We start from the raw sequence: 25,056 nt of genomic DNA, 5'->3' as shown, positions 1-25,056 counted from the left end.
CCGCATTCGAGGAACAAATGAGACGATAAACCTGCTTTAGGTCCGACCCCTTCTAAAAACAGGTTTTTCTTTAAAAAGCGAAGCAATTATTATTGCAAATGGCCAATAATTAGTGTCTCAGTAAATGCAACAAATAATAAAACAAGCATAATTTTTTATTGTAGAAAAACTACCTTTTGTGGAAGGCTTACTTAACATTGACCGTGTAACTAAAATAAAATAACATTTTTTTTAACTTTTTTTTAAAAATTGGTTTGTCTATGTAATATTTTTGCGAAAGTTTATATTTGTGAAAAATTTATAACTGGATAACACAGGCATCTTTAAATTTATAGATAGTTATCTAGGCAACTAGTTATACGAGCCTGTATTGCTAAGTGCAGCTGTTTGCTCAAAAAAAGGAGTGTGATACAATAATGCAAAAACTGCTATAAAGCTTTTAAAAATAAGATTTTTTAAATTAATATTTTATTATTTGTTTTAGTGTAAACCTTTGATGTGCTAAATTATGGGTTTAAAACTCACAATATCATTCATGCACTGGGTTCAAGTTCAAATTTTTTTGCGTAATTGTTTACACGTTTTTTTTAAAGAACTGATCATAAAAAAATTTATAATATTAATAACTTACTTGTGACCACAAAAATAAATTAATCACGTCTTTATCAATTTTAATTTGGTGTAATGTCAGACTGAAAAAAACCGATAAAACCATAGATTTTCAAATCACGTTAGGTAAGTTTTAGGATAATAAATAAAAACAATTTAATCAAAATTTTATTTGGGTATCTTTTTACAGAGAAATGATTTTTAAAAATGTTTAGAGATTTTGTGTGGTCATGTTGGCAGCGTGAAAACTTGTCCCAGTTGCGCCTTGTAGGTTATACAACCATTTGAACTGGCGCGTTTCTCAGTCTTTGGGTGAAGGCAGTGCTTCAGCAGCCCCACTTTCTGGATTGACCACTCGTCCGAAGACCGTCGCCACCTGTCCGCCGGAGGAGTAAGCTCTGTGTGGGTCCTCCTGCCGTAATCAGCTTACCTTTTTAATCAAGGTGGCCATGGCAGTGCCTTAATTTCTAAGCGAGCTCTTGACAAACGTGAAATGTGCTCGAGGTGTTGCGGCAAAGTCTCTCTCGCACCGAAAAATCACTGAAAAAAGGCTCAACAAAACCCGCGAGGCTGTGAACTAGTTCGAAATTAATGTTTCATGTGTCGGTGTGCTTGATGTGTCCCTTTGTTTTTGTGTTGGAAGTGTTCGAATATGTGTAATGTACCGCCAAAGTTTTATCAGCTCTGTCGTCTTTGTTTATCGGTAGATAAGGATGGTGTCGGGATTTTCGAGGATGCAGGCGCCCACGACGACCTCCCGGCCAAGATAATGACGTGTCTCTCCATCCTGGTAGGTGATTCATTGTCTGATAAGCGCAGGGCCGCTGTGGGGCTGCGGGCGTCCAGGGCCGGCCTCGGCACTCTATTTCCAGAGCGCACTAATAATACCCGAAACATCTGCCCGTCGCGCGTGGGCCGCCTAGATGCACTCGATTGCGCTTTGATTACAGCCGACCAGCTAGGTTATGTGAAAGTCTCCGATAAGGCGGTGATAACGCCGTCCGGTCTCTTTGTGTGCCGTCGAGCGCGGCCTGCTGCGATCTCGCTCCTCCTCGCCAGCTGAAAAACAACGCACGGCCGCCTGCGACGGCATGCCGTTCTTATCAGAATTTCAGATTCGACGACGGCGGAGAGGAAAAAATTCAACCGGTTCGCAGGAGAGACGATTATTTATGCGAACAGATAACGGCCGACTCTCTGATAGCGAGCGCTTTAATTATGCGAACAAAAGAATCGACGAAAACAAAGAAGGCGACGTTGCCGGATCCGCGATACCTTTGCATGCTCGGATTGTTTTGGGTCACGTGACCATACGGAAAAAGTTAGGTTAAGTTCGGTTACTACATGACTGGGTTTATCATTGCGGTATTTTTAACACGCGACTGACTAATCAGCGCAGTTTTGCTTGTTTCATAAATGTTATTTTTGATAGTGTTTGTTTCTGCTGTGGTTACAACAGCTGCTTCGAAGAATTTTACATGTCTAAATATGCAGACTGAATAATGCGATAACGTGCTGTTTTTAGACAACCGACTGAAATATCGCCAATGTGTGATACGATCTGATAGAAGTTTTTCGTTAAAACGTTCCGCCCATACTCAAATAAGTCAAATAGCACTTATATAGTTTTTTTATATTTTGTTTAAGAACTATAAAAATAAGCATATAATAATATATAATATATAAATATATATAATGACTATACCATACATCAAGAACATCCTTTGTTTTTTTTATTAAGGTGTTATCGTCTTGAAATTGAAATAAACGACAAACTGACAAGTTGAAGGTTAACACATTCAAAAATTATAATTTTTAATCTAATTTTATTTTCTTTGTCCATCCGTGTTTTAAGTCCTAAAATTGTCGTTTTTACATTCTTTTGACTCTCTTTCATTTAGGCTTTGGTCATATGTATTACAACCAAGGTAGGATATACTCAATACAATGGAACTCGGTTATAACCAAATCTAGAATTTTGTTATAACTGATCGTCGTCTTTATGGAGTAATTTTCAAGTTGAATGAGTTCTAAAGTTTGAAACAGGTACAGGAAATAAAGTATTAATCTATTTATTTTATTAAGAAAGATATATAATTACATAAGTATACAAAGATACATACTTAAAATATGGTTTTTCAAGAATACATTTTTTTTGAAATTCCTATTACTTTTCAAGTTAATAAAACTTTTTTAATGACACCTTATTACAGCGATTTTTTAGTAAAAGATATGCTCCAGAAATGATTTCTAATTCAATAATTTTGTATTTGAAACTGTTTTTTTTTAATAAATTACGATTTTTCGAATTTGGTAGAAGAGATTATATCCATGGATGTTTTTATTCCACTAATTTGATTTGTCAAATTCTTCGCAAATAAAAATATGCATAGATACAACCACTTCGGTCAATTGCTCCGATATTCTATTGAAGTACAAACTTGTTTGTACTTAACATTTTAGTTTTTTTTCGAGGAATGTATCATTTTTGGAATCGTTTTGCAATTTCGGAAATGTTTTTTTTTTCTAGAACGCAACAAAAGTGCACGTCTGTTTGTTATAACCGTGTCGTAGACCGCTTTTTTGTCTAAATATTGGACGTTAAAAGCGATGTTCGTTTGTTCGTTAAGAGTGAACCAATTTGTTACTATGATATAATACTTTAAATGGGACTTTCAATTTTGTTCATTATATGCGAGTGTTTGTTCAAATCCGGATTCGTTATAACCGAGTTCCACTGTATTTTGTATTGTCCATGTTACGTCGAGAGCTCAGGTTATCCGAGGAAGATGGAGACATAGCATGTAATAAATAAAATATTATTTTTTTAACAAAATTAATGCACTAGAACGTGCGTTTTTGACATTTTATGGACAATCCTACATAAATCACATCGCAACAATTTCCGATCTCTCAAAGGTTAAGAATCGGCATATTGTGAATAAATAAATAAATTGAATTGCATTAAAATAAATATTTTACGTAAGCCAGGACGCAGAGTCTACTGTGTTTTATCTACTTTAGCTTCGTATAACGTGTAGTTTTTCTTCAGTTTTTGTGAAGATTTTACCTTTCTCTTTAATTTTTATCTCACTGTAACATTTACTGATTACACAGGTCTACAAAATAAAATAAAAAAATGGTGCCGCCGAATTTTACACATAATATGCAAATATGATATCTAACAACACTTTCAGTAAGACTAAATTACAAAAACTACGTGTAGTTTTTTATCTACTCAAATTGATAATTTCATTTCTCTGTAGCCTTTTATCTTGTTTAGTTGTGTTTGCTGTTCGATTGAAAACGTTTGTAAATTAGACCTGAAAGAATGTCATCGTCTAGACGATCGTGTTTAAACAACCCAAACAGTTTTTGTTATGTTTGTGGCGAGTATACGCTGAAAAAGTTCCGAAAACCTATATCTGAATTTGTGCAAAATGCGTATTTTGCTTATTTTAATTTAGAAATCAAAGACATTGATAAAACATGGACCCCAAACAATGTTTGCAAAATGTGTACTGAACATTTAAGGCAATGGATTTCTGCTACAAGTTTTTGTGACCTGTTTGATTGTGAAGATATAGAATGTAGTACATCCGACGATAGTGACAGTAATGATAATTTTGAAGGTCCCTCATCAAAACCCGTACTTTTTACTCAAGCAGCTTTAAATGACCTTATTAGAGACCTTGACCTTTCAAAAGAAACATCAGAACTGTTGGCATCCAGACTAAAAGAGAGGAATTTACTTTCTACAGATACCAAAATTACATATTACCGTAGTCGAGAAAAAGAACTACTTCCGCTGTTCAGCTCAGAAAATGATCTAGTTTTTTGCAATAATGTTGGTGGTCTTTTGACCAAAATGGGTATCTCAAACTACCAGGCAAATGAATGGAGACTTTTTATAGACAGTTTTAAGTGAAGCTTAAAATGTGTTTTGCTACATAATGGCAACAAGCATGGTGCGGTCCCCATTGCTCATTCCACCAAATTAAAAGAGGAGTACGAAAACATATCTCTCGTATTGTCAAAACTCAAGTACCAGGATCATCAGTGGGTTATATGCGTCGACTTAAAAATGGTAAACTTTTTATTGGGTCAACAAAGCGGCTACACGAAATTTCCATGTTTTATCTGTTTGTGGGACAGTAGAGCTAAAAGCGAGCATTGGACTAAAAAAAACTGGCCTGAAAGAAAAGGCTTGACAGTTGGAAAGGAAAATATCATAAATGCAGCGTTAGTCAGTAGGGAGAAGATAATTTTGCCTCCATTGCACATTAAATTAGAACTAATGAAGCAGTACGTCAAAGCATTAGATAAAAATGGTTCCGGTTTCAATTACATATCACAAAAATTTCCTGGTTTAAGCAAGGAGAAAATTAACGCTGGCATTTTCGATGGACCGCAAATTAGGCTTTTGATGAAAGACAACAATTTCGTGCAATCAATGAACGATATAGAATCATCAACCTGGGTTTCTTTCGTCAACGTTGTAAAAAACTTTCTAGGGAATTATAAGTCCGAAAATTATGTCGAATTGGTTAAAAACATGCTGGAAAATTTTAAAAAGCTTGGATGTAACATGAGCATCAAAGTTCACTACCTCCACAATCATTTAGACAAATTTCCGGACAACCTTGGCTCTTACAGTGAGGAACATGGAGAGCGATTTCATCAGGATCTAAAAAACATGGAAGAAAGATACCAGGGTCGATGGGATGAACACATGATGGCTGATTACTGCTGGAGTATCATGCGTGAATCCTCGGAACAATCTCACGCAAAGAAATCACGAAAAAGAAGTTTTCTTCATGTTCAGTGATGTAATGAAAGGTATTAAATGCGAAATAAATGTATTTTTCCATATCTCGAAAACTACACGTACATTTAAAAAAGTATATATACCGTTAGAACCAGTACAATGAGCTTATTAAAAAACAGTTTTAGTTTTTCCGGCACCAAAACCACTGTAGACCTGTGTTATTGTTATTACTCAAAATAATATTTTGAAGAGGACTACTGTCGTTTCTAACTTGGAATCTAGACGTGGTAGTAGGTTTGGCTTTTGCAAATCGCTTGCAGTTGTCTAAATCGTCGCTTTATCTAATTAATATTCAATGCTGTATGTCGTACGTTAAAGAAACATACCGTGCTGCTAGTTTTTTTAACACCTGTTACAAAAATCCAGATTAAACAAACGTATTGGCTCAAGAAACGTGATGGTGAAAAACTGGAAATTGAAGCACGTGATTTCTGGGACACGCTGTATAGCACTCTTGAATGAATTAACACTTTGTACTCAATGAAATTGAAAAATGCAAACGTATAAATAAATCATTAATTAAGAATCAATTGGAATGTGGAAGGCTTTTTCTTGCAAGTGTCTTCGTGAGTGTTCGTTTCTCGGCCAAATCGTTATTATAATGATGGAAATAAATAACAAAAAGTGAGCAGTTTTTCCGTGAAGAGGCCCTGCCATGGCTGACTGAAAGTGGTCAAATGCAATACTCTCTCTTTAATTGAGAGGAAATGAATTAAAATCAGATTTTATTCGAAACATTCGCTTTTCTGATCTAATGATTTTAATGGAAGTGCAGTTCCTCTCTATTATCATTAAAGCATAAACTTTGATAGGGAAAAAAACACCAACTGTTGTTATGACGGAAGCACGTCTTTCTATGAGTAGTCTTCGAGTATAAATTTTGTGGCACAGTTGGTTACGAAAACAATGCAGTCAATGTCAGTTATCATTTTTTGTTTGCTGGAGAGAATTTTTTCCAAGACCATGTCGGTTTCCCCACTGGTCACGCCACTGACTCTGACATTCTTATCGATTATCATCCGATCTGCCTACGGATTTCAAGGCTTTTTTCAAAACAAACGACAGTCGCAATTATGCTCGATACAATCTCGCAGGCCGTTCGGACGTCATTGAATACAAAATTCCTGTAAATATACGAGAACGAGTGACAGTAATCGGTTTATTTGATTCTTGAAATCGATCAAGCCATCGCGTCGATGACATTTACGAATGATTTTTCAGCGTGACTCACGCTGTATACTATAGAATCTGTCGTAACAATTGCTTTTTTTCTCTTCGGCTTGTTTATAAATTGAACACTTTTAGTGTAGGTGTCTGCTGTGACCTTGATTGATATAATTAGGTGATTTTCCACAGAAAATCGTAGCGAGACTGATATTTTGTGGTCACGTGAGGGGGTTTTATGCGCTGTTGTAATAACGTGACCCCAACCCAAATTGATTACACGATGACGTGACTTGATCACACCTCGAGATGATCACTGGATCAAATCGCGGATTTCGTCTGACGTTTTGGGAAAAACCGTTGATAAGAAAGAACAAACTATGCTTGACTTGAATACAGCTTTACTTTTAAATCGCTCGCTTCTGGTGAATTTAAATTAGCTTCTCCCACAAGTTGATATCACTTTTATTATACAATCGGTCAAATAATGAATGAGTCATTTCGCCATAAGAAACTCGGAGATATAAATAAACAACACACGTTGTCGTTTATCTCTTCTAACAATCGTGAGATTTTGGAGGAGGCGTTCTGAAGAGGTAACTTTTCGTCCATCTGGACGTTAAAATTAAGGAGAGAGTGGGAGCGAAAGTTTGAACATCGAGAAACCAATTTTTTTACCGCCCGGTATATTCAGAATTGTTGGTGTTCCCCAAGGCTGCACTCTAGGACCTCTCCTTTTTGTTCTATTCAACGAAGATCTTGTTTTATCATAAAATTATTAAGTGTTGGTGTTTATGCTGTTGACATTAAATAATATTCTTCCATAGTTAATGACATACATGCTGTTAACCTTCAAAAATGTGTTGATAATCTTGTAATATAGTGGGGTAATAAATTATAACTAAAATTAAATAGGAAAAAAGTGTTTTTTCTATAGCCTACAACTTTAAATGAATGCAATTGACTCAGCCTCGTATTATGTGGTAAGATGCTTATTAAAGAAACCTCGTCAAAGGTCTTGGCATTATTTTTGACCTGAAACTTTATTGACATCATATTTCAAATGCGTCTGCTTCCATAAATTTTGCGTATTAATGTCAATTAGTTTACATCGAGTCTCATTCGTAAGTCGTAGTAATTGTTGCATATACGTTCTTTTTAAATCTTGTACAATTTATCATGTCATGACCGACCTGTAATAAATTTTTCAATTACTTTTTTACGACCAATTTTTGAGCGCATTGACTGTCTGCAGAACGTAAAAAAATGGATTTTCGGTATTTAGTCTCGTTACAGTTACACAAATGAATGAGTCAACCCTTTCCTTATTGATTTTAATTAAAAGACTATTGAACAAAAAATTAATTAGTAATAAAATAAATCTTGTTTCCTAATAGCGTGTAAATCCTTTAATTGCGGGCATTTCACCATTGTTTTTATGCATAAAGGAAGTGCATTATTTTATTGTCTATATCTATGACATACAGCAAACAGGTGGTTGATTCTAGTAATCAAAACGAATGTTTAATATTTTATAACAAAATGCTGGAAATGCGATTATTTTCTGGTCATTTTGGCATTGTGTTGTGTATTCTTTTCTTTATGAGGTTGTCTTATCTCATCCCATCTGACGCTAAATTTCGGAAAAAAGCGCCACAGCTGTGCCCGAATCGAGAGCGCTTTCTATGGGAGAAGGTTTCACTCAATCCGCGTCGAATCCGTCACAATTAATAATAACGAGAGCCGTCTTTTAATTAATATCAGTAGTAATTATGCGGTTGAACACAATGTGATAAAAGGCTGGCAACCCGTGCAGAACGCGCATCAGAACCGAGTTAGAAAGTGCTTCCGGCGTTCACTCTTATCAAATCTCGTGATCATGGCACAGGAAAAACCGACTTAATTAGCGCTGGTACTGTGTATTCAGTATGTCTTAAGGTTTGAAATGTTGATAGAATGAGTAAGGTTTTTTTGGACGAGGACTGGAATCGTTTCAGTTGCGTCACCCGGAAAGAGCAGAAATGGTGGACGGATGAGTGGGGGCTAAAGAATCAAGATATACTCTTCGGAACGGTTGTATATAATGGAAGAAATTAGGTCGCCTAGGACATTGAATTCCCTCTCCACTTTGTTAAGAGATAAATTGATATGCAAATGATTTTTGATCAAGCTTCGTACTTTTACATTGTGATAGACAAAGGTCAGCGGGTTTTTCTCTAGTCTATTGTTTTTTTTTTTCTAGACTTTGGGAATGAGATCTCATTTATATAAATCCTAGTCATTTTCCTTCGAATTAAGCCATTTCTAAATTATGAAAAACGGGGTTTCTAACACTTCCGGCGAAAATGCATTAATGTTGATGATCGATACAGAGTGAACATGCTGCTCAGGGCTATATATTATGTGATTATGTAATTTGGTTATGTAAGTTGGAAGTAGTGGACTCGATATTGCTCTCTGCGGGACTCCGCTTCAATCTTCGGGATTTGGTAACGGATTCTCAATGATAATAAAATTTCGTAAACTGTTTTCTCTGTTTGTTCTACTTTGGAGACAAAATAAATCGTTTCAAATTTTCGCTGAATTATTCTTTCAAACTCCTTCGGGATAAATAAAAAAAACTGTATTACTATATTTTTTTTCTTTAAATACATATCAAACTATAAATAGTGTATCACATTGTGTCCGGTATTAAAAATTAATTGTTAGAGTTTATTCGGAGTTATCTTTCCTAATTCTGTTATAGTTTATAATTTATTACGTCAGGATTATAGGGTAAATAAACTACGATCTTCTCAACAGGACCTTTTAATTTTACTTTACTCTACAAAAGCCAGTTACAGACTAACTTATTTTCTAAAAATCCAGACATTCGGCATTCATCTTTAACACATGTTTCCCATCTTTCACACTCGCCCTAAAAGCCCTCACACACACTAACCATTCGGACCTCCCAAGCATCCCTTACAATTCTACGAATTCATATCAACTCGGCCTTTCCTGACAATGTTCTCGTCCTCGAGAACACATCCCAACCATCTAATCACTCATTCCCCTAATGACACTTACCATAACTTAAAATAACGAAACTAAACACTCTACTTATGTCCCCAAATTTTTCTAATAATAAAATTCCGATAAAAATTTAACATTACCCTTAACACTTGTACAACCTACTTTATCTTAATTATTACTCCTCTAAATTACTAACTAATTTTAATCTGTCTACAGAAATAATTCCTTTATAGAAGCGATTACTTTGTTGTTCGCCTTCTATATCTTGCACTAAATATCTATCATTCCCTATAAATTTAACAATCTCATAGGGTCCTCGATACTTAGGGCTCAATTTACGACTTTGGCCGGTCGACGGTACCTCAGCCCGTACCAACACCAAATCCCCTTGCTTGAAAACCCTAGCCTGACGCCGCGATTTATTAAAATTCGCGCACATACGATCCGCATTTCTTTTCAGCCGATCCGCAACTAAATTTTGCTCTTCTTCCGTATTTAAGCGTGTATTTAAATCGCGTATTTCGGCTGCTAACGGATTATTAGTGAACCCGTCTCGCGTGTATGTCCGGACCAAACTAAAAGGCGTTCTTTTAGTGACCGAATGGGTTGCATTATTAATAGCCCATTGTACTTCGCTTAATTTTTCGTCCCAATCACTACCTTCTATGTCATCCGTACTTGTACTTAAGCATGTTATTATCACGTCGTTTACTTTCTCCACTTGTCCATTTGATCTAGGACTTGCTGTTGCAATTTTTACGTGTTGGATTTCACAATCACCGCAAAATTTTTCGAACAACTTCGAAATGAACGCTGTACCTCTGTCGCTAATTATTTTATTGGGCTTTCCATAATTAGAAACGAATTCTTTCAAAAAACTAAGAGTTCCCTCGGCTCCTACATCCGGCAGCGCTTTTAATACTGTGTACTTACTAAAGCCGTCTATAATAGCGCATACGTATTTGTTTCCTGTTTTACTTGACGGAAAAGGGCCCAAATGGTCGATATGCACCACCTGAAACGGAGTACTGCCTTTGTCTAACGGGTGCAGCATTCCCGGTTGCCTCCCCCGCGGTGTCTTACTATACAAACAGTTAATGCATCGATTGATATATTTTCCTACCTCTTCCCGCATTTTTGGAAAATAGTAGCTCTCTTTTATTTTGTCCAACGTTTTATCTATTCCCAAATGCATAAGTTCTCTATGAGCGTTACTAATTATATCAAATCTTAAATCGACAGGTACATACAATCGCCACTTTCCATCTTTTACCCGATAAACACGACCATTGCATAACGTAAATTTAGAGTGCGTTGCCTGATCGCCCTCTTCTAATTTCTGTAAAACGCTTTTAGTTTCATTGCAGGTACGCTGTAATGCCGCTACCCAATCCGTATTTATCTTTATCCCCATGACATCTGGAAGTCCACCCACTGGCACGGCCCGACCAGCCTCTACCGCATTTCGGCTAAGGGCGTCTGCTACTTTATTGTTTTCGCCCCGGTGGTACTCAACGGTATAATCAAACTCTGACAACCTAATAAACCAACGCCCTATTCTTGGATGCATATCTTTTTTATTTGCCAACAATTTTAAACTGTTACAATCAGTACGAATTACAAAATGAATCCCTAACAAATAAACGCGAAATTTCTCTAGTGCCGCTACAATTGCTAAGCATTCTAGTTCATAGCTGTGGTATTTCGCTTCCTCGGGTGTCGTTTTTCGGCTGTAAAATGACACCGGTCGCAATGTTCCGTCATTCTGTTTCTGCAGAAGCACGGCACCTAACCCCGTTGAACTCGCGTCTGTATGAAGTTCTGTATAGGCGCCCGTGTCGAAAACGCAAAGGATTGGTTTGTTCATTAACGCTTTCTTTAACGACTCGAACGCGTTTTGCTGTATTACCCCCCATTTAAAACTACCTCCTTTTTTTAATAAGTCACTGAGAGGACGGGCAATAATTGCAAAATTCCGGACAAAACGCCTGAAATAACTAGCCAACCCCAAAAACGATCTGACCTTGTGTACGTCTGTAGGTACCGGAAACTCAGCCACTGCCCTAAGTTTATCCCTTCCCGGTTCAATACCCTCTTTTGAAATTGTAAAACCCAAATAATCAATTTTTGTCATAAAGAAAAAACATTTTCGCAAGTTTAACGTCAAGTTCGCGTATCTAAATCTATTAAATAACAATTTTAACTTAGCTAATCCTTCCTCTACAGTTTTGGACGGAATAATAATATCGTCCAAATACGCCATCGCAGTGTCATATCGCAAATTCCCAAGAACTATGTTTATTAATCTTTGAAACTGCGAGGGCGCATTCGCTAACCCAAAACTCATTCTCTTAAAACAGTAGACCCCATCAGGGGTAATGAAAGCCGTCTTACCTCGCGCGTCCCTCGACATTGGTACCTGGTGGTATCCCATGGACAAATCCACTGAGGTAAAGTAGATTTGGCCCCGAAGTCGATCCAGCTGATCGTCGATTAACGGCAAGGGGTAGTGCTGTTTCACTGTTTTCTTATTGAGCGCTCGATAATCGACACACATCCTCACTTTCCCGGACTTTTTCTTTACGAGAATTACCGGACTTGCAAATGGAGAATCAGTTTCTTCAATTATATCGGCCTCTTTCAATTCGCGCACTATATTTCGCACTTGTTCTTTTTCGGAAAACGACATACGATACGGTCGATAGACAACTGGTTTATCGTCTGTTAATTCAATGTCCATTTCTACTAGATTCGTACATCCAATTTGCTTAACATTTCGGGCCACTAAATCTCGATAATCATTTATAAGTTCCAACACTTTTTCCGCGTCTTTCCCGGCCAAATCAGTGTTGATTTCACACGCGTCAATAGGTTCCGTGTTAACATCTCGCCGATGTGTATATTCTCGACACACGTCCCCTCGCGCAACACTTTGATTTTCAGCAATTTTTATGTCCTTTCCACTTATATTTAAAATGGGTAACACCGTGTCACCGTTCCTGTCTGTGCTTATTACACATCGTGGTACCCACTCTCCCGACTCGCGTAGTCCACCTTCGACACAAAGGGTACTTTCTGGTGTCTGTGTCCTGACTGTGATGTGCCCCAGGAAGTTATTTCGAATTACCGACGCCTCACTCGCCCACAAAACCGTTCTTGGAGCATTATTCGCACCGTTCTCTTCACATTTTCTTATTATAAGTTCGTGAGGTGTTTTTACAATTTCGATGTGCGGCTGTTCGGTGTATGGATGCCCGATTATCACTGGAATCTCCTGGGTTTCCCTCGGCACCACCAGGAGTTCGATCTGGGCGTTGATGCCGTCGATTTCTACATCCACCTGTGCGGCTCCTAAAACACTTGTAACTGCACCGCCGTAGCCCGTAACGTCCTTCTTCTTGTCCCAGTCACACATAAGTTTTAATTTGGGTACATAATCATCCCGGATGACACAAACTTCCGCTCCCATGTCCACGTAACCCCTAACTTCCACCCCGTTAATTTTCACGTCCTTAAAATACTTTAGATTGTCCGACTGAGCATTTATTGTCTTTACTTGCGCCGCCACTTCGTTTGCAGTAGCACCCCGTTGCGAATTTTCGTTTCGCCCTACTACTTGTCTTTCTCGCGAATCGCGACCCGGTACTTGGCACTCGCGCGCGAAGTGTCCCATTTTCCCGCACTTAAAACACGGAAAACATTTGGTGTTATTTTCCACTCTCGGAGTGTTACAGTTTTTAGAAATGTGGCCCTCTGCTCCACAGCGAAAACACTTTCTCTTCTCTGGCAAAATACGCCTCTCTGGAACCGAAATTAAATCCAACCGTTCATTGTTCCTCAAATCACGAAGAAGCTGCCACTCATCGTCGTGTCGAACAGTCAGCAGAGATCTCGCAACTTCCCTGGACTTCAACCCCGTGAGCAGCATTTCTTTCGTTTCCGCGAACGACAATTTTAAATCGCGACACATCGCCATTTTTGCGTAAAAATAATCTTCCGCGCTTTCACTGGTTCTTTGTTTTCTCTCCGACATCTCTCTAAACCTTTCGGCGAGCGTTCTTCGATCCGTATAATTTTCGCGGAATCGCATCTCAAACGCTGCCCACGTTGTTAAGGTATCCTGGTGATATCGATACCACAACAACGCGCTATCTACGAGGTGTTGACGCGCCACCTCCAACAAAATTGCATCACCCCAAAATTGACGTCCCGCCATGGTTTTGATGTCCTGTAACCACTGTAATGCGTCTGATGCACCTCCTTTTCCATTGAATACGCGTAAACTTTGCGTTAAATCGGGCATTACGCAATACCCCATGTTTCTCGACGCCCCAGGCGCCTCCACCCGGCCCAACGGAAGACTGTTCTGCAGGCCACTTGTCTCCGACACCACCCCGTTTCCAGACGACCCCAGCGTCCCCGACGCCTCCTTATCTCTGGACAACTCCTGTATGTCTGGCGACCCTGCTACCTCCTGGTCAACCGCCGCCGCCGCCGCCGCCGCCGCCGCCACTGTCCCTGTCTGAGCCTGTAACGCTTCGCTCACCGCTGCCTTCACTAATTGTAAAATTGTCTCTAAGTTCAAAAATTCCTGTCCTGATTGAGGGATGATTTCCTTCGGGCTTTCTTTATTCTTATCGTCCGTCATTTTCCTTTATTTCTTTGACCACTAACAAACTAACACTAATAAAACCAAACTAAGTCTCCACGAATAATTTTTTTTCACGATCCCACTTCTGATAAATGAATTCGTAGAATTGTAAGGGATGCTTGGGAGGTCCGAATGGTTAGTGTGTGTGAGGGCTTTTAGGGCGAGTGTGAAAGATGGGAAACATGTGTTAAAGATGAATGCCGAATGTCTGGATTTTTAGAAAATAAGTTAGTCTGTAACTGGCTTTTGTAGAGTAAAGTAAAATTAAAAGGTCCTGTTGAGAAGATCGTAGTTTATTTACCCTATAATCCTGACGTAATAAATTATAAACTATAACAATTCTATTATTAATTCAGTCGCTGCATATAATTTACCATTTTATTTATTATTCTTACGTCAGCTGTCATTAACACAAATCTAGAATTAACCATGTAGAAAGTAACAAACAAAAAGCGTCGAGCTAGAGTTTCGGTTTTTTAATCGTACAATTATCTATACACACATCGTTCCCCGGTGTGGCTAACATCCGAGGGAAATCTAGCGTTTGTCTATTAATCACACCTAAAAATAATCGGCCACAACACCAAAACACAAACATACGAAAATTTACGCAACACGCATTAATCACCGCAATGATCACTTTCCAGGTTGCCAAGAGCGACCCTCTGCCGCACGTCATCTGTGTGAGATGCATCGAACAGCTCGAAGCTCTCTACAGGTTCAAAGAGGTCGCCCGGAAAGCCGAAGACCTCCTCAACCAATTCCTAACGTATACGAAGCAGCTGGCCGGAACAGCAGAGGTGAGATTTTATTTTAGACCGCGCGATTGAACAGCGGACTATAGACGACCTGCGATACGTATGGGTCTCTGGTCGCCGAAGCGAATTTTTTATATCGGGAGTAGCCCAAGGCGATGGCTACGAAGAGCCCCAGTGACAGGACCACGATGAGGCCGGTGAGGGGGATGGAGAAGTGGTGGTGTAATATTCGAGGTTTGATAGCTGGGAGGGTTTGGGGGTCGCAGATGACGCTGTCGAGGTTGTAGACCATGAAGGTGGTCGAGGTGTAAAGGTCGAAACAGGTGGGATGGTTTGAAGTTCGGGTTATGGAACTTGGAAGGGAAGTGGCGATTTTGTACAAGTCGCAGCTACAAGTTAGGGGGTTGTCGCTGAGAGCGAAGCTGGTCAAGTGGTGCCAAGGGATGAGGTCGAAAGGAAGGGTTGAAAGATTGTTGTTGTTTAAGTACAGCTGAAATAAAACAGGGTGATACATGCAAATTTGGAGTTTTTGTGTTACCTCTTCGATTGATTGGTTGGGGGAGAAAGCGTTGACGTTGATGTCTGAGAGTGAAGGGTTGTGTGCAAGGCTTAGTTTTTTCAAGCTTAGGGCGGGTGCGAAAGCACTCGAATTGATCTGGTGAAGTTTGGTCAAGTTGTTGGCAGATAATTCGATCAGTTTTTCTAAGCCTAAAATGTGTACAATCCACTTTACTCAATTCTCAAAACTGATAAAAGGACTAATTACATAATGACTCACCCACGTAATAACAACTTTTTCATACCTTGAAAGCTTTCCTCGGTCATTTCGATAATAGGATTTCCGTCTAAATTCACCACTTGCAGACTTTTGGCGACCGCTTTCAAACTATGCGGCACAAAATCCAAGTAATTGATTGACAAATCCAACTCGCGCAAATAGTCCAGTCCTTCAATTGCACCTTCCACCAAATCGGTCAGCTCATTATCGGCCAAATTCAGACTCTTGAAGGACAAAACACAAAATCTAATCAAGCCCCAACGTTACTTACCGAAAGACTTCTTAAAGAAGTAAGGGCCAATTGTGTCTGTATATCCAACAAGACAAAGTCATTCCCTTTGAGATTAAGCCGTTTCAGATGCGGCGCGAATTTAAAAACGTTATTATGCAGGCTGTGAATCTGATTATAGCTCAAATCTAGCTCTTCGAGAGCTATCTCAGTCGGTTTGGCCCCATTGTAGGGACCCTTAAAAACACCGGCGCTAAGTTGTTCCGACGTTAGCAGATTATGACTTAAGTCAAGAAATTTTATATTGACGGTGGTATCAAAAGGTCCCGGTTCTAAAACTTTGAGATTGCAGTTTGAAAGTATGATTTCAACAACAGCCTCAGTTGGTGGGAGTTTTTGCAAGTGGCCGAGGTAATTATAAGCGAAACTTGCTTTAATAGTGGCGTTGTGTGGAGGCCACGCGGCTAACATATGAATGAAATTTTTCTTAGAACAGTCGAGAGTGAGGGTTTGGCCGTTATCGGAGTATCCACAACTACATTTCGTGCAAACGTTGGTGGAGTTTTCGTAGATTTCGTCAGCTGTTACCGAGAGCCAAAATAAGCAAAAGAACAATGCGAAATACTAAAAAACTAAATATAAATAAATAATTAATGACGTTTGTGTTACATACCATTGTGTGATACGCACTTTGTTAACTATGATTCCATAAGTAAAGTACGTCTGCTGTTTACTTTTGGGATAAAATGATATGATAGGGATAAGATAAGAGAAAATAATTTATTCCAGTTTATTCTTAGCAAAACGTTTTGTTAACTTTACAATTCAAATACAAAAATTCTAGTCTGGTGGTCGGTCGTGACATAAAATTCGACATTTGGTTCAACAACTCGGCTGCGCCTCGCGCTCAGAATCTCGACGAGTTTGTAGAAACGGGATCATACGCAATCTGCGTAGCGTACGGATAGCTCATATTCCTCTGGTACCTCCTGTACTTTATCACACCCAAAACCGCAGCAACTAACGCTATCATCATCAAAATTACACTCAAGACAATCAAACTTATCCTAACGACAGAAAACTGGTACTCGATGGACTCAGTCCGAGTCACATGTTTGCTCTGAAACGAGTAACAATTACTTTGTGCCACTTACAGTACACTGTCAAACCTTGACTGAGCAGATATCACTTTTCAAGTAAAAAATTTGCATTTCGCGGTCCGTTCTAGGGTCCATGCAATAAGGGCCGTCCTCTGATCGGATAATGTCTTTGGACAGCGCCAGGGTGATGTTGTACAAGTCACAGGAACAATCAAACGGGTTGTTTTTGAATTCAAAAATGTGTAATTTTGACCATGGCAGTAGCTTAAAGTCGAGTTTGAAGAGCTCGTTGTTGTTCAAATAGAACTCTTCGAGGGTTTGGTTAGCGGCGAAAGCCTCGCGGTCTATGTCCCTCAAATGGAAATTGTTTGAGAGACTCAGTTTTTTTAGTTTCGGCATGGAGGCAAAAGTGTTAGCATTGACGTATTTCAGTTTTGTTAAATTGTTAGCCGACAGTTCGATTATATTTCCGAGGCCTGAAATTTGTATTTTGTTAAATTTTTCTAATTTGCGAACAGACAAACCTAGAAACGACTCAGATGTCAATTCAATGATCGGGTTATTGTCCAGGTTGAGTATTTGCAGACTTTGACCAATCTGGGCTAAACTAGACGGGACGAAATCAAGCAAATTGTTCGATAAATTCAGCTCGGTTAAGTTTTTGTGAGTCTGAATGGCACCGGCGATCATTTCAGTTAATTCGTTATTGGCCAGGTTGAGACTCTGTTAAAAACACTCAAAACCGAACGTAATACCCTTCCTGGACTCACCTGCAGTTGCCTAACCGACGTCAATGCCAGTTGTGTGTGTATATCCAACATGGTAAAGTCGTTACCTTCCAAATTAAGTATTTTCAAGTTGGGCATATGTTCGAAAACGTTCATGCCCAGGCTGTGGATCTGATTGTAGGCCAGGTTTAGGTTTTCGACGGCGATTGGCCGATACTCGGTGTTGTTGATCGGTCCCCTAAACTTTTCCGAGGCTATTTCTTCGGCTGAAACTACAAGTGAGGACGTTTAACCAGGTGGGGTCCGACAAACCTGGCAATTGATTGTAACTAAGATCAACGAATTTGACGTTTGGCGCAGCGGCAAATAGTGCGGCTTGTAGGTATTTGATGTTACACCGTGACAAGATTATCTCAACACTGGCATTTGTTGGTGGAAGCGGCTCAAGTGTCCTTAGGTTGTTGCCGGCGAAGTTTGCGATTATTGTGTTGTTTTGGGGCGGCCAGGTTGTTAGAGTGTGGTCTAGGCTTTTGTTGGCACAGTTTATTGTGTAGATCTGGGCGTTGGCTTTTGCTTTGCAACTACAGGTTTGACAGATGTCTTCACCAAAAGCCACCGCGAGGGGTAGCAGGAGGATGGCCAAACGAAAAGACTGAAAGGTGGTTTTGTGGGGTTAAAGTTGGAGGAGAATTCACTTACCATTTTGTACTTGACTGGAATTTTTCACGCTTATCAGTACCTAGTACCGCCTTTGTTTTGTTTGGTGTTCGATAAGATAGGAGTTTCAGTTGTGTGTCAGGTGCATGTGCGCAAAATTAATTGTGATTTTTTTAGGAGAGGATGAAGCGCTCGAATGCCGTTCTGGAGTCGATGATGAACGCCTCCACAATCCTAAAAGCCGAAGATACACCCAACAGTATTACAATCAGTCTGAGGACGGAACCGGAGTCGGCGAAAGAGGACCAAAACCCGCACACAACCGAACCAACAGACTTACGATATCCGCCAGATAGCGAACCGAACAGTATACCCTCGCCATCGATAGCACCCAGCTTCGGCGAGGGGGCGATGCAAATCGACGACTGTCCCAACCAGCCGGCCGACCTATCGAACAAGAAACCGGAGAACCTCACCTGCGTGCCGGAAATCGATTTCATCAAAGAGGAGGTGAACGACAACGCCTCGGACTACAGCAACAGCTCGGACCCCGAGCGGCTGGAGGTGGACATGTCGCAGGGCGTGGAGGAGCATTCCAATTCGACGACGGCGAGCGCCACCTCCCCCGTCCCCGACAACGTGCAGCCCGACGAAGAGGCGTCTTTGTGGCGCGCGCTGTCCCACAACGGCTACAACCCCAACGTGCCCTTGAGCGGCGAAGCCAGCCAACTACTCAGGAAACTGATAACGTGCCGAAAGCTAGGCATGAGCATAACCCCAGCACCTCCCTTCGTCCTCGACGGCCGAGTCAGCTCCCCCAGCGAACCCCTCAACATGGAAACCAACCCCAAGCCGTCGACGGGCCGGAGAAAACAGAGTTACCCCACCAAAGCCTCGATCGAGGACTCCAGGAGTCCGGCCCGCGACGACGGCGAGGACTACATCCCGGACTTCACCGGAAACAGCCCCTGGTGCAACCTCCAGATCGTGAAAGGGGGCAAAGGGGGCGCCGGAATGGCGCGACGGGTCGATCTCTCGTGCACGAATTGCGGGACGCAAACCACGACCATCTGGAGGAGGAACATGAAGGGGGAAATGGTCTGCAATGCTTGTGGGCTCTACTACAAGCTCCACGGCATTGATAGGCCGCATACGATGCGAAGGGACACGATCCACACGAGGCGCAGACGTCCCAAAGCGGCCGAAGCGCGGAACGAGAAGGACAAGTGCCGGGAGTACCCGACTATCAATAATCAGTTTAAAGGTTGGTTGGTAAAACTGGCGGTAATGAAATTTGTCTGATTAAAATTTGTTGCAGCGCCGAAGAAGGGGCACGGGAACGCCGAGACCGCCGACACTGAAGACATGTTGAGCGCGCTGCGGCGACAGATCCAGCCCCACTTGGTGATGGCGTTGCAGGGACACAAAACCACCGCCTATCCTCACTTACAAGTAAGGCGTTTGAGGGAGTGTGGAGGAGTATTGAGTGTTTGTTTGCAGGCAGCCAATTTTGCCCATTTCTTGCCGACGAGCGGTTCGCCGGGGGGCTCCGCCCCCGAGGTGGAGTCCGACGAGGAGAGTATAGCGGACTTGCCACTAAACCTTGTCTCGACTCAAATGACGGAAACGGAAAGTCATTGAAACGATTACCAGTGATACCAACTACTTAACTAGATACGTACAGAAAAAGCTTGGTTTATTAAGTGCACCTAACTCGATTCTTTGGTTACTAGTTTAAGTTTTTGTTTACTTATTACGGAGCTCTCTTCATTTTTCTCTCGACCCAGTTTTGTAGATATTTATTTATTTTTTATTTTATTATGATTCAGTACTTATTTAATGACAAATACTCAGTTCTGTTACGTTAACTTAAATTGTCTCTTTTCACCAAATGTGATATTTTTCCATGATGCATTATTACCAGTACGACACCGCAACCAAATTTTTTGCTTGAAGCCAGTAGTACCTTGTGTATTTTTTAGTTTGTAATCAATACTCAGTATTTTAAGAGATCTTCACAGTTATCGAAATTTGACCAAAATACTCATTATTTATTCTCTTATTTTGATGTGATGCAAATAATCTTAATAATAATCAAATACTCTTTGATGGTTGATTTTTCATAATGAAACTTAATAAAATGTTGTAAAGGAGTTATTAATATTTTGTAGTTATTTAGCTGTTAGGTTTTTTATATATATTATTGTATTTAAGCTTTTTCTTTGTCGCGATCCCTTCTTTTTTGCTCTGTGATTATTTAACAGTTGCAAGCACGTACTACTCAGTATTATTAAATAATTACAGATCAATCAATTAGACTAGACGTAACCTGGTAGTATTAACATTATGAGTGATATTTCTTTAATATTTAACCCATTTAATAATTAACTTATTAAATCCAAAATCAGTATTTTATACATTTTTTTATTTTTTACTAAGCTATATTGCCTTAGGTCTTAGTTGTGTTATTATTTTTTAACTATGTTTGGCAGCTATGCCCGCAGCTTGAGAAATTGCCGTAAATGTTGCCCTTGTTCACGAAAATTGTTGATTTTTGTTGGAAGTCGAATGTTTTGAATGGTTGTGATAAACTTGTTAGAACGAGCGCGAGCTCAAGCGAAATCACCGAACTCGCGCTCTCTTGGTGTGTTTGATTTTTCTACATTTTTGTCTATTTTTCTCATATATTTTGTAAAGAGTGTTTTCTTAAAAATAACTGTAACGTATTAACAGATTGGCTAATAGAATTTTAGAATATTTTTTTACAAATAAACGCTGCAATTACTTAACCAACTTTATTATTGATTACACCAACTACACTGACATTATAACCCTCCTCTTCTTAGTGGTACTTGTAGTTCTTATGGCGGCCTGAAAAGTAACAAAATGAGACACTGCTTCGGCTGAACTTGACTAACCCGATCTAACTTTTTTCACATAAACGACATAACGCAATACGTACTCAATTTTTGTGAATTAATCACATAGAAGAAGACCATCGAAGCCGTAACGACTTGCAAGAACGGGGCAATCCCGCTGCGTTTCGGCTGCACGTACTTGTGTTGCCATCTCCAGTACGCTACAGGCACAAAAAATTATTTTTTTCCGCAACAAAAATTAGGAGTTTTACCTCGGCTGATAGCCCCAGCGATAGCCTGGGGATGCTTATTGCGACGTGCAAGCCACCCTCCAAGCTCCCCCAATTTTACTTGGGCCAAGGGAGTATCAGCTGAAAAGACGATTACGTAATTAGAGGTTATATCATGGGGCGCAAATTTCTTATCACCTTTGCCATAAAAACGTGCAGGGTCGTACGGCCCGTGGACTTTAGGGTCGTACTCCGCTGGATAATCGCCGAAACCCATTTTCTTTCACTTCGAAAATTTGCGAAATGAGAGGAAAATGGAGGTGTCAAACGGCCCGAAAACTGTCACCTGTCGTCGGCAGAGGGCGACCTATTTTACATAATTTATTAAAATAAACCACCGCTGGGGAAAAAAAATGATAAAAATAGCGATTATTGTGTAATTACAACATTTACGCCAAAAATATTGGCCTTTGTCTTAATTAAAAAAATTATTACAGTTTTCTGCAGTTACACATTTGGACGAATTTAAAGTTTCTTTACAAAGGAAACACAAAATTAAGCTTCTAAACGTCTATTTAATTTGTAAATTAATCATTCAATAAAGGGGTTTGTTAACAGGTAAAAATAAATTATTTGTGGCCCCCTCCTATTACGTCACGTGTCACCCTTGTCACTTTATCTAACCTTAAAAAACTCAATCCAAAATGAGTCGTTACGCAAAATACGCCGATTTAACGAAACTATCGACGGAATATGCGAGACGTATGTTGCGACTTAGTAATAGAATATTTGGTGAAGTCGCCCGCCCTACAAATTCCAAGTCAATGAAGGTGGTGCGAATGTTTAGTGAAAAACCCCTCAATTTGCGACGAGAAGTTACACATTACTACCCCAGACATGTAGAAACAGGATCGTTAATGATTAAATTGAGACACTACGGTTTGTACAGAGACGAACATGCCGATTTCAAGGAGGAAATGGAAAGAATGAGAGTCCTTCGAGGCAAAGCGAAACCAAAGAGACAACCACGGTCGAAACAGCAGCAAGAAGAAGAGAAGAAAGAATAATGTTGTATTTAGTTATTGTTTAGTCGTTAATAAACATTTTATTTGAATTTTCTTGTTTAAACTTTCCGCTATGCTGTATCGTTAGTAACTTTTCTTTTACAGTATTGGCTACGTCGGATTTTTTCAAATCAATTGGTTAAAAGACCTTAATTGATTAAGTTTATTAATTATAACGGAACTACGCTTCGCCGGATAATTATTCTATTGCTCTGAGCGTTTTATTCCGAGTTTCCGTTAATTTTTTCTCCTCTCGTTGGTGCCCCAATCGCAGTGTCGCCACCACACGAGTCCCATCTGTCACTTCGTCAAACATGGCCGTGTGTAGCTGAAAGTTATCGCGTAGTTTTCCGAAATTCCATTGTGTTCCGTTAATTTTTGGTCACAAAAACGTGAGATGAACGGTGACGGTGATAGTGAGTCTTGGTTATCGGGATGGGAACAGCAGTGTGCCGATTCGGTGGACGAGCAGCCCGACTTCGAGCAGTCCCTTCGTGACGAATCGGAGAATTCTCACACGCGAATATGGACTGCGTTCCAGGACTCCGCCGCAGCCATAGCCCAGCTGTATCGCGGTAAGTCCCTGAGCCCCACGGTCACAAGTAGGCGGACTCCCGACCAGGCCCCGACATCTTGTTGACACGCTATTGATCAGCTGTGGCAATTTCCGTTCCTAAAATGCCCTTTTCCCCAGATCGGGTTACAGGAGAGCCGGCGACGCTCTGGTTGCAGTTCCAGACGGCTGCGGGCACGGTCACCTCATTATATAAAGGTAGGGTCGGAGGTCAGTCCAACAGTGTGCAACTGACTCACTTGCAGAATCTTCAGAGGGGCTGCGGAAGTCGAGCGACCTGGCGAAACAGTGCGGATACCAAAAACGGAACAAGGAAATACTCAATTGGGCCAAGCGGAAACGGCGCCTGATCTGCAGAGAGGACCTGCTCGCCTACCTCTCCGGAAAGCTTCCACCCAAACCCAACCACCACCAGTACCACCACCACAACCACCACAGGTCAGTCCCCCATCCCAGACCCAGCCCCAATCCCCCAGATCCGCATTTTAACCACGGGGTGTTTCACAGTAGGATCCCCATGTCTCCTCGCCCTAGGAACATATCGCCGCCTCCTGGAGTCGCGCCCCCTGAATCTCTGGGTCTTAATAGTGAGTTACACACCTTCAGGGAGGCCTTGGCGCGATCGCCCTTGTCTTGCATTGCCCGGGGCCCAGACTTGTGCGCTTTTATCACAGGGGAAATGGCCAGGCATTGTAAACGGCCGGCGAGTCCTTCCGATGTGACAATGGACAGTCCTACACAACAAAAAAGACCTCGATATATGTGAAAAACGTCATCAGTCCTGCAGTTTTCCTACTCGTTCAATAGGTGCAGTTGCCTTCCGTTTTGTATACAGTTTTTCATTTGATTTTTGGTGCTTTTAATGTTTTTTTAAGTCTGTGATAATTGCCTGAACTTATTATTTTCTTCTGTTTTTAACGCGGTAATATCGGATTTGGGGGATAGAGGTATTGGTCATTCTTTTAAATTAATTGTTTTCGCTACAAAACGCGCGACGTGCAGGAACGATGGGGTAAATATCCATCACTAAATATTCAATGAATAAAGTAGTTTATTATTCATTAGATTGTAAGGCAATTAAAAATAATACAAAAAATTGGCCATTACGAAATTGTAAATAAGTTCTTCTTTCGTTAAATACTTGTTGAAAACTTCTTACTGTTTTTTTACACTTATGAGACAAATCATTATATTGTAATATAGAGGTGCCTCGGTCGATTTTTTATAATATGAAGCCTTCCAATTTTTTGAGAATCGATATATTCAAGACACAGACTGCCACTTATTATATTTTATTTATTTATATGGAGAGGTTGAGATTGTTGATATCGGGAATTTTTTTTGAAAAGATACCGAGTCTCAGGATGCTAAATACGATCTTCACACACGACTTTATATTGATTTATCTTGTATTCCAATTGTTATTCTGTATAGTTGCAAGATTCTTATTTTCAACAAGTGTTAATAGACTGTACGAATATTTGCACATATTTATTTAATTAAATCTAGTTTTTTAAACCTTTGTTATTTTGTTTCGGTACTTCTAAGATCCAATTATGTTTCGACTTTTTCAGTGATGTAAGTAATTGTTCTGTAAATTATTATTGGTCTAAATATATTATATTGGTCTAATTACCTTACATGGTATTACTGCCACCTTTTTACGCCGAAATCCCTTTTCCTTCAACAACAAATTAAATATGGTAAGTGGAAAAAGTCATTGTGCAAATATTTTTAATTCTAGTTTTTTCATTTGTGTGAAAACGCATCATCAATTATTCACGAAAGCTACTAACACGCAAACCTACATAGG

General features: G+C 40.0%; 6 protein-coding genes and 1 long non-coding RNA gene across 9 annotated transcripts; 3 read left to right on the top strand and 4 right to left on the bottom strand.

Annotated features, from left to right (window-relative positions):
* Nucleotides 1–764: 764 nt before the first annotated feature.
* LOC107398464 (uncharacterized) lies at nucleotides 765–1,178 on the bottom strand. The gene is made up of 2 exons (XR_001575309.2): nucleotides 1,040–1,178; nucleotides 765–985 (listed from the first exon to the last, which is right to left on the bottom strand). It is a non-coding gene; the product is annotated as an uncharacterized LOC107398464 (long non-coding RNA).
* Nucleotides 1,048–21,306, top strand: LOC100142041 (uncharacterized). Of its 2 annotated transcripts, XM_001812499.4 has the most exons (5): nucleotides 1,052–1,399; nucleotides 14,915–15,067; nucleotides 18,695–19,781; nucleotides 19,836–19,969; nucleotides 20,018–21,306. In XM_001812499.4, exons 1-5 carry the CDS (start codon nucleotides 1,262–1,264, stop codon nucleotides 20,156–20,158), a joined length of 1,653 nt encoding a protein of 550 aa, XP_001812551.2. In that variant the 5' UTR covers nucleotides 1,052–1,261; the 3' UTR covers nucleotides 20,159–21,306. The 2 variants fall into 2 exon arrangements, with proteins under 2 accessions (XP_064213638.1, XP_001812551.2); XM_064357568.1 differs by having other exon boundaries at nucleotides 1,048–1,399; nucleotides 19,836–21,306.
* Nucleotides 14,632–16,792, bottom strand: LOC135266559 (leucine-rich repeat neuronal protein 1-like). The gene is made up of 5 exons (XM_064357569.1): nucleotides 16,706–16,792; nucleotides 16,075–16,656; nucleotides 15,829–16,027; nucleotides 15,564–15,733; nucleotides 14,632–15,515 (listed from the first exon to the last, which is right to left on the bottom strand). Exons 1-5 carry the CDS (start codon nucleotides 16,706–16,708, stop codon nucleotides 15,081–15,083), a joined length of 1,389 nt encoding a protein of 462 aa, XP_064213639.1. The 5' UTR covers nucleotides 16,709–16,792; the 3' UTR covers nucleotides 14,632–15,080.
* On the bottom strand, nucleotides 16,809–18,709 carry LOC660735 (leucine-rich repeat-containing protein 70). Its single transcript, XM_008198871.3, has 6 exons — nucleotides 18,560–18,709; nucleotides 18,173–18,512; nucleotides 17,903–18,126; nucleotides 17,657–17,855; nucleotides 17,202–17,608; nucleotides 16,809–17,152 (listed from the first exon to the last, which is right to left on the bottom strand). The coding sequence occupies exons 1-6, from the start codon at nucleotides 18,560–18,562 to the stop codon at nucleotides 16,940–16,942; spliced, it is 1,386 nt and encodes a 461-aa protein (XP_008197093.1). The 5' UTR covers nucleotides 18,563–18,709; the 3' UTR covers nucleotides 16,809–16,939.
* Nucleotides 21,298–21,946, bottom strand: ATPsynF (ATP synthase, subunit F). Its single transcript, XM_967046.5, has 4 exons — nucleotides 21,804–21,946; nucleotides 21,648–21,746; nucleotides 21,480–21,596; nucleotides 21,298–21,388 (listed from the first exon to the last, which is right to left on the bottom strand). The coding sequence occupies exons 1-4, from the start codon at nucleotides 21,880–21,882 to the stop codon at nucleotides 21,360–21,362; spliced, it is 324 nt and encodes a 107-aa protein (XP_972139.1). The 5' UTR covers nucleotides 21,883–21,946; the 3' UTR covers nucleotides 21,298–21,359.
* Nucleotides 21,947–22,230: 284 nt separating this feature from the next.
* Nucleotides 22,231–22,719, top strand: mRpS33 (mitochondrial ribosomal protein S33). Its single transcript, XM_967092.4, has one exon. It carries the CDS (start codon nucleotides 22,310–22,312, stop codon nucleotides 22,670–22,672), a length of 363 nt encoding a protein of 120 aa, XP_972185.1. The 5' UTR covers nucleotides 22,231–22,309; the 3' UTR covers nucleotides 22,673–22,719.
* Nucleotides 22,720–22,939: 220 nt separating this feature from the next.
* Nucleotides 22,940–24,879, top strand: LOC660949 (uncharacterized protein). 2 transcript variants are annotated; one of them, XM_008198875.3, is made up of 4 exons: nucleotides 22,940–23,244; nucleotides 23,364–23,441; nucleotides 23,489–23,681; nucleotides 23,754–24,879. In XM_008198875.3, exons 1-4 carry the CDS (start codon nucleotides 23,067–23,069, stop codon nucleotides 24,007–24,009), a joined length of 705 nt encoding a protein of 234 aa, XP_008197097.1. In that variant the 5' UTR covers nucleotides 22,940–23,066; the 3' UTR covers nucleotides 24,010–24,879. The 2 variants fall into 2 exon arrangements, with proteins under 2 accessions (XP_008197097.1, XP_008197096.1); XM_008198874.3 differs by having other exon boundaries at nucleotides 22,941–23,244; nucleotides 23,751–24,879.
* Nucleotides 24,880–25,056: the final 177 nt, after the last annotated feature.

This window comes from Tribolium castaneum, chromosome 6 (genome assembly GCF_031307605.1).
Source record: "Tribolium castaneum strain GA2 chromosome 6, icTriCast1.1, whole genome shotgun sequence".
In the NCBI taxonomy this organism is placed as follows: Eukaryota; Metazoa; Arthropoda; class Insecta; order Coleoptera; family Tenebrionidae; genus Tribolium; species Tribolium castaneum.
Note: the sequence above shows the minus strand (reverse complement) of the source record. Positions and strands in the feature narration are given on the sequence as shown.

Coding starts and splice junctions, on each gene's coding strand:
- LOC660949 (XM_008198874.3), top strand. CDS start 23,067: ATGAACGGTGACGGTGATAGTGAGTCTTGGTTATCGGGATGGGAACAG. Junction 23,442..23,488: donor GGTCACCTCATTATATAAAG/GTAGGGTCGGAG, acceptor ACTCACTTGCAG/AATCTTCAGAGGGGCTGCGG. Junction 23,682..23,750: donor CACCACCACAACCACCACAG/GTCAGTCCCCCA, acceptor GGTGTTTCACAG/TAGGATCCCCATGTCTCCTC.
- mRpS33 (XM_967092.4), top strand. CDS start 22,310: ATGAGTCGTTACGCAAAATACGCCGATTTAACGAAACTATCGACGGAA.
- LOC100142041 (XM_064357568.1), top strand. CDS start 1,262: ATGTGTAATGTACCGCCAAAGTTTTATCAGCTCTGTCGTCTTTGTTTA. Junction 1,400..14,914: donor TGACGTGTCTCTCCATCCTG/GTAGGTGATTCA, acceptor ATCACTTTCCAG/GTTGCCAAGAGCGACCCTCT. Junction 15,068..18,694: donor AGCTGGCCGGAACAGCAGAG/GTGAGATTTTAT, acceptor TGATTTTTTTAG/GAGAGGATGAAGCGCTCGAA.
- LOC660735 (XM_008198871.3), bottom strand. Junction 17,856..17,902: donor CGTCGGTTAGGCAACTGCAG/GTGAGTCCAGGA, acceptor TGTTTTTAACAG/AGTCTCAACCTGGCCAATAA. Junction 17,153..17,201: donor GTGATATCTGCTCAGTCAAG/GTTTGACAGTGT, acceptor TACTCGTTTCAG/AGCAAACATGTGACTCGGAC.
- ATPsynF (XM_967046.5), bottom strand. CDS start 21,882: ATGGGTTTCGGCGATTATCCAGCGGAGTACGACCCTAAAGTCCACGGG. Junction 21,747..21,803: donor TGCACGTTTTTATGGCAAAG/GTGATAAGAAAT, acceptor TCGTCTTTTCAG/CTGATACTCCCTTGGCCCAA. Junction 21,597..21,647: donor CGCTGGGGCTATCAGCCGAG/GTAAAACTCCTA, acceptor TTGTGCCTGTAG/CGTACTGGAGATGGCAACAC.
- LOC135266559 (XM_064357569.1), bottom strand. Junction 16,028..16,074: donor CTTCTTTAAGAAGTCTTTCG/GTAAGTAACGTT, acceptor TTGTCCTTCAAG/AGTCTGAATTTGGCCGATAA. Junction 15,516..15,563: donor CCAACCAATCAATCGAAGAG/GTAACACAAAAA, acceptor GTTTTATTTCAG/CTGTACTTAAACAACAACAA.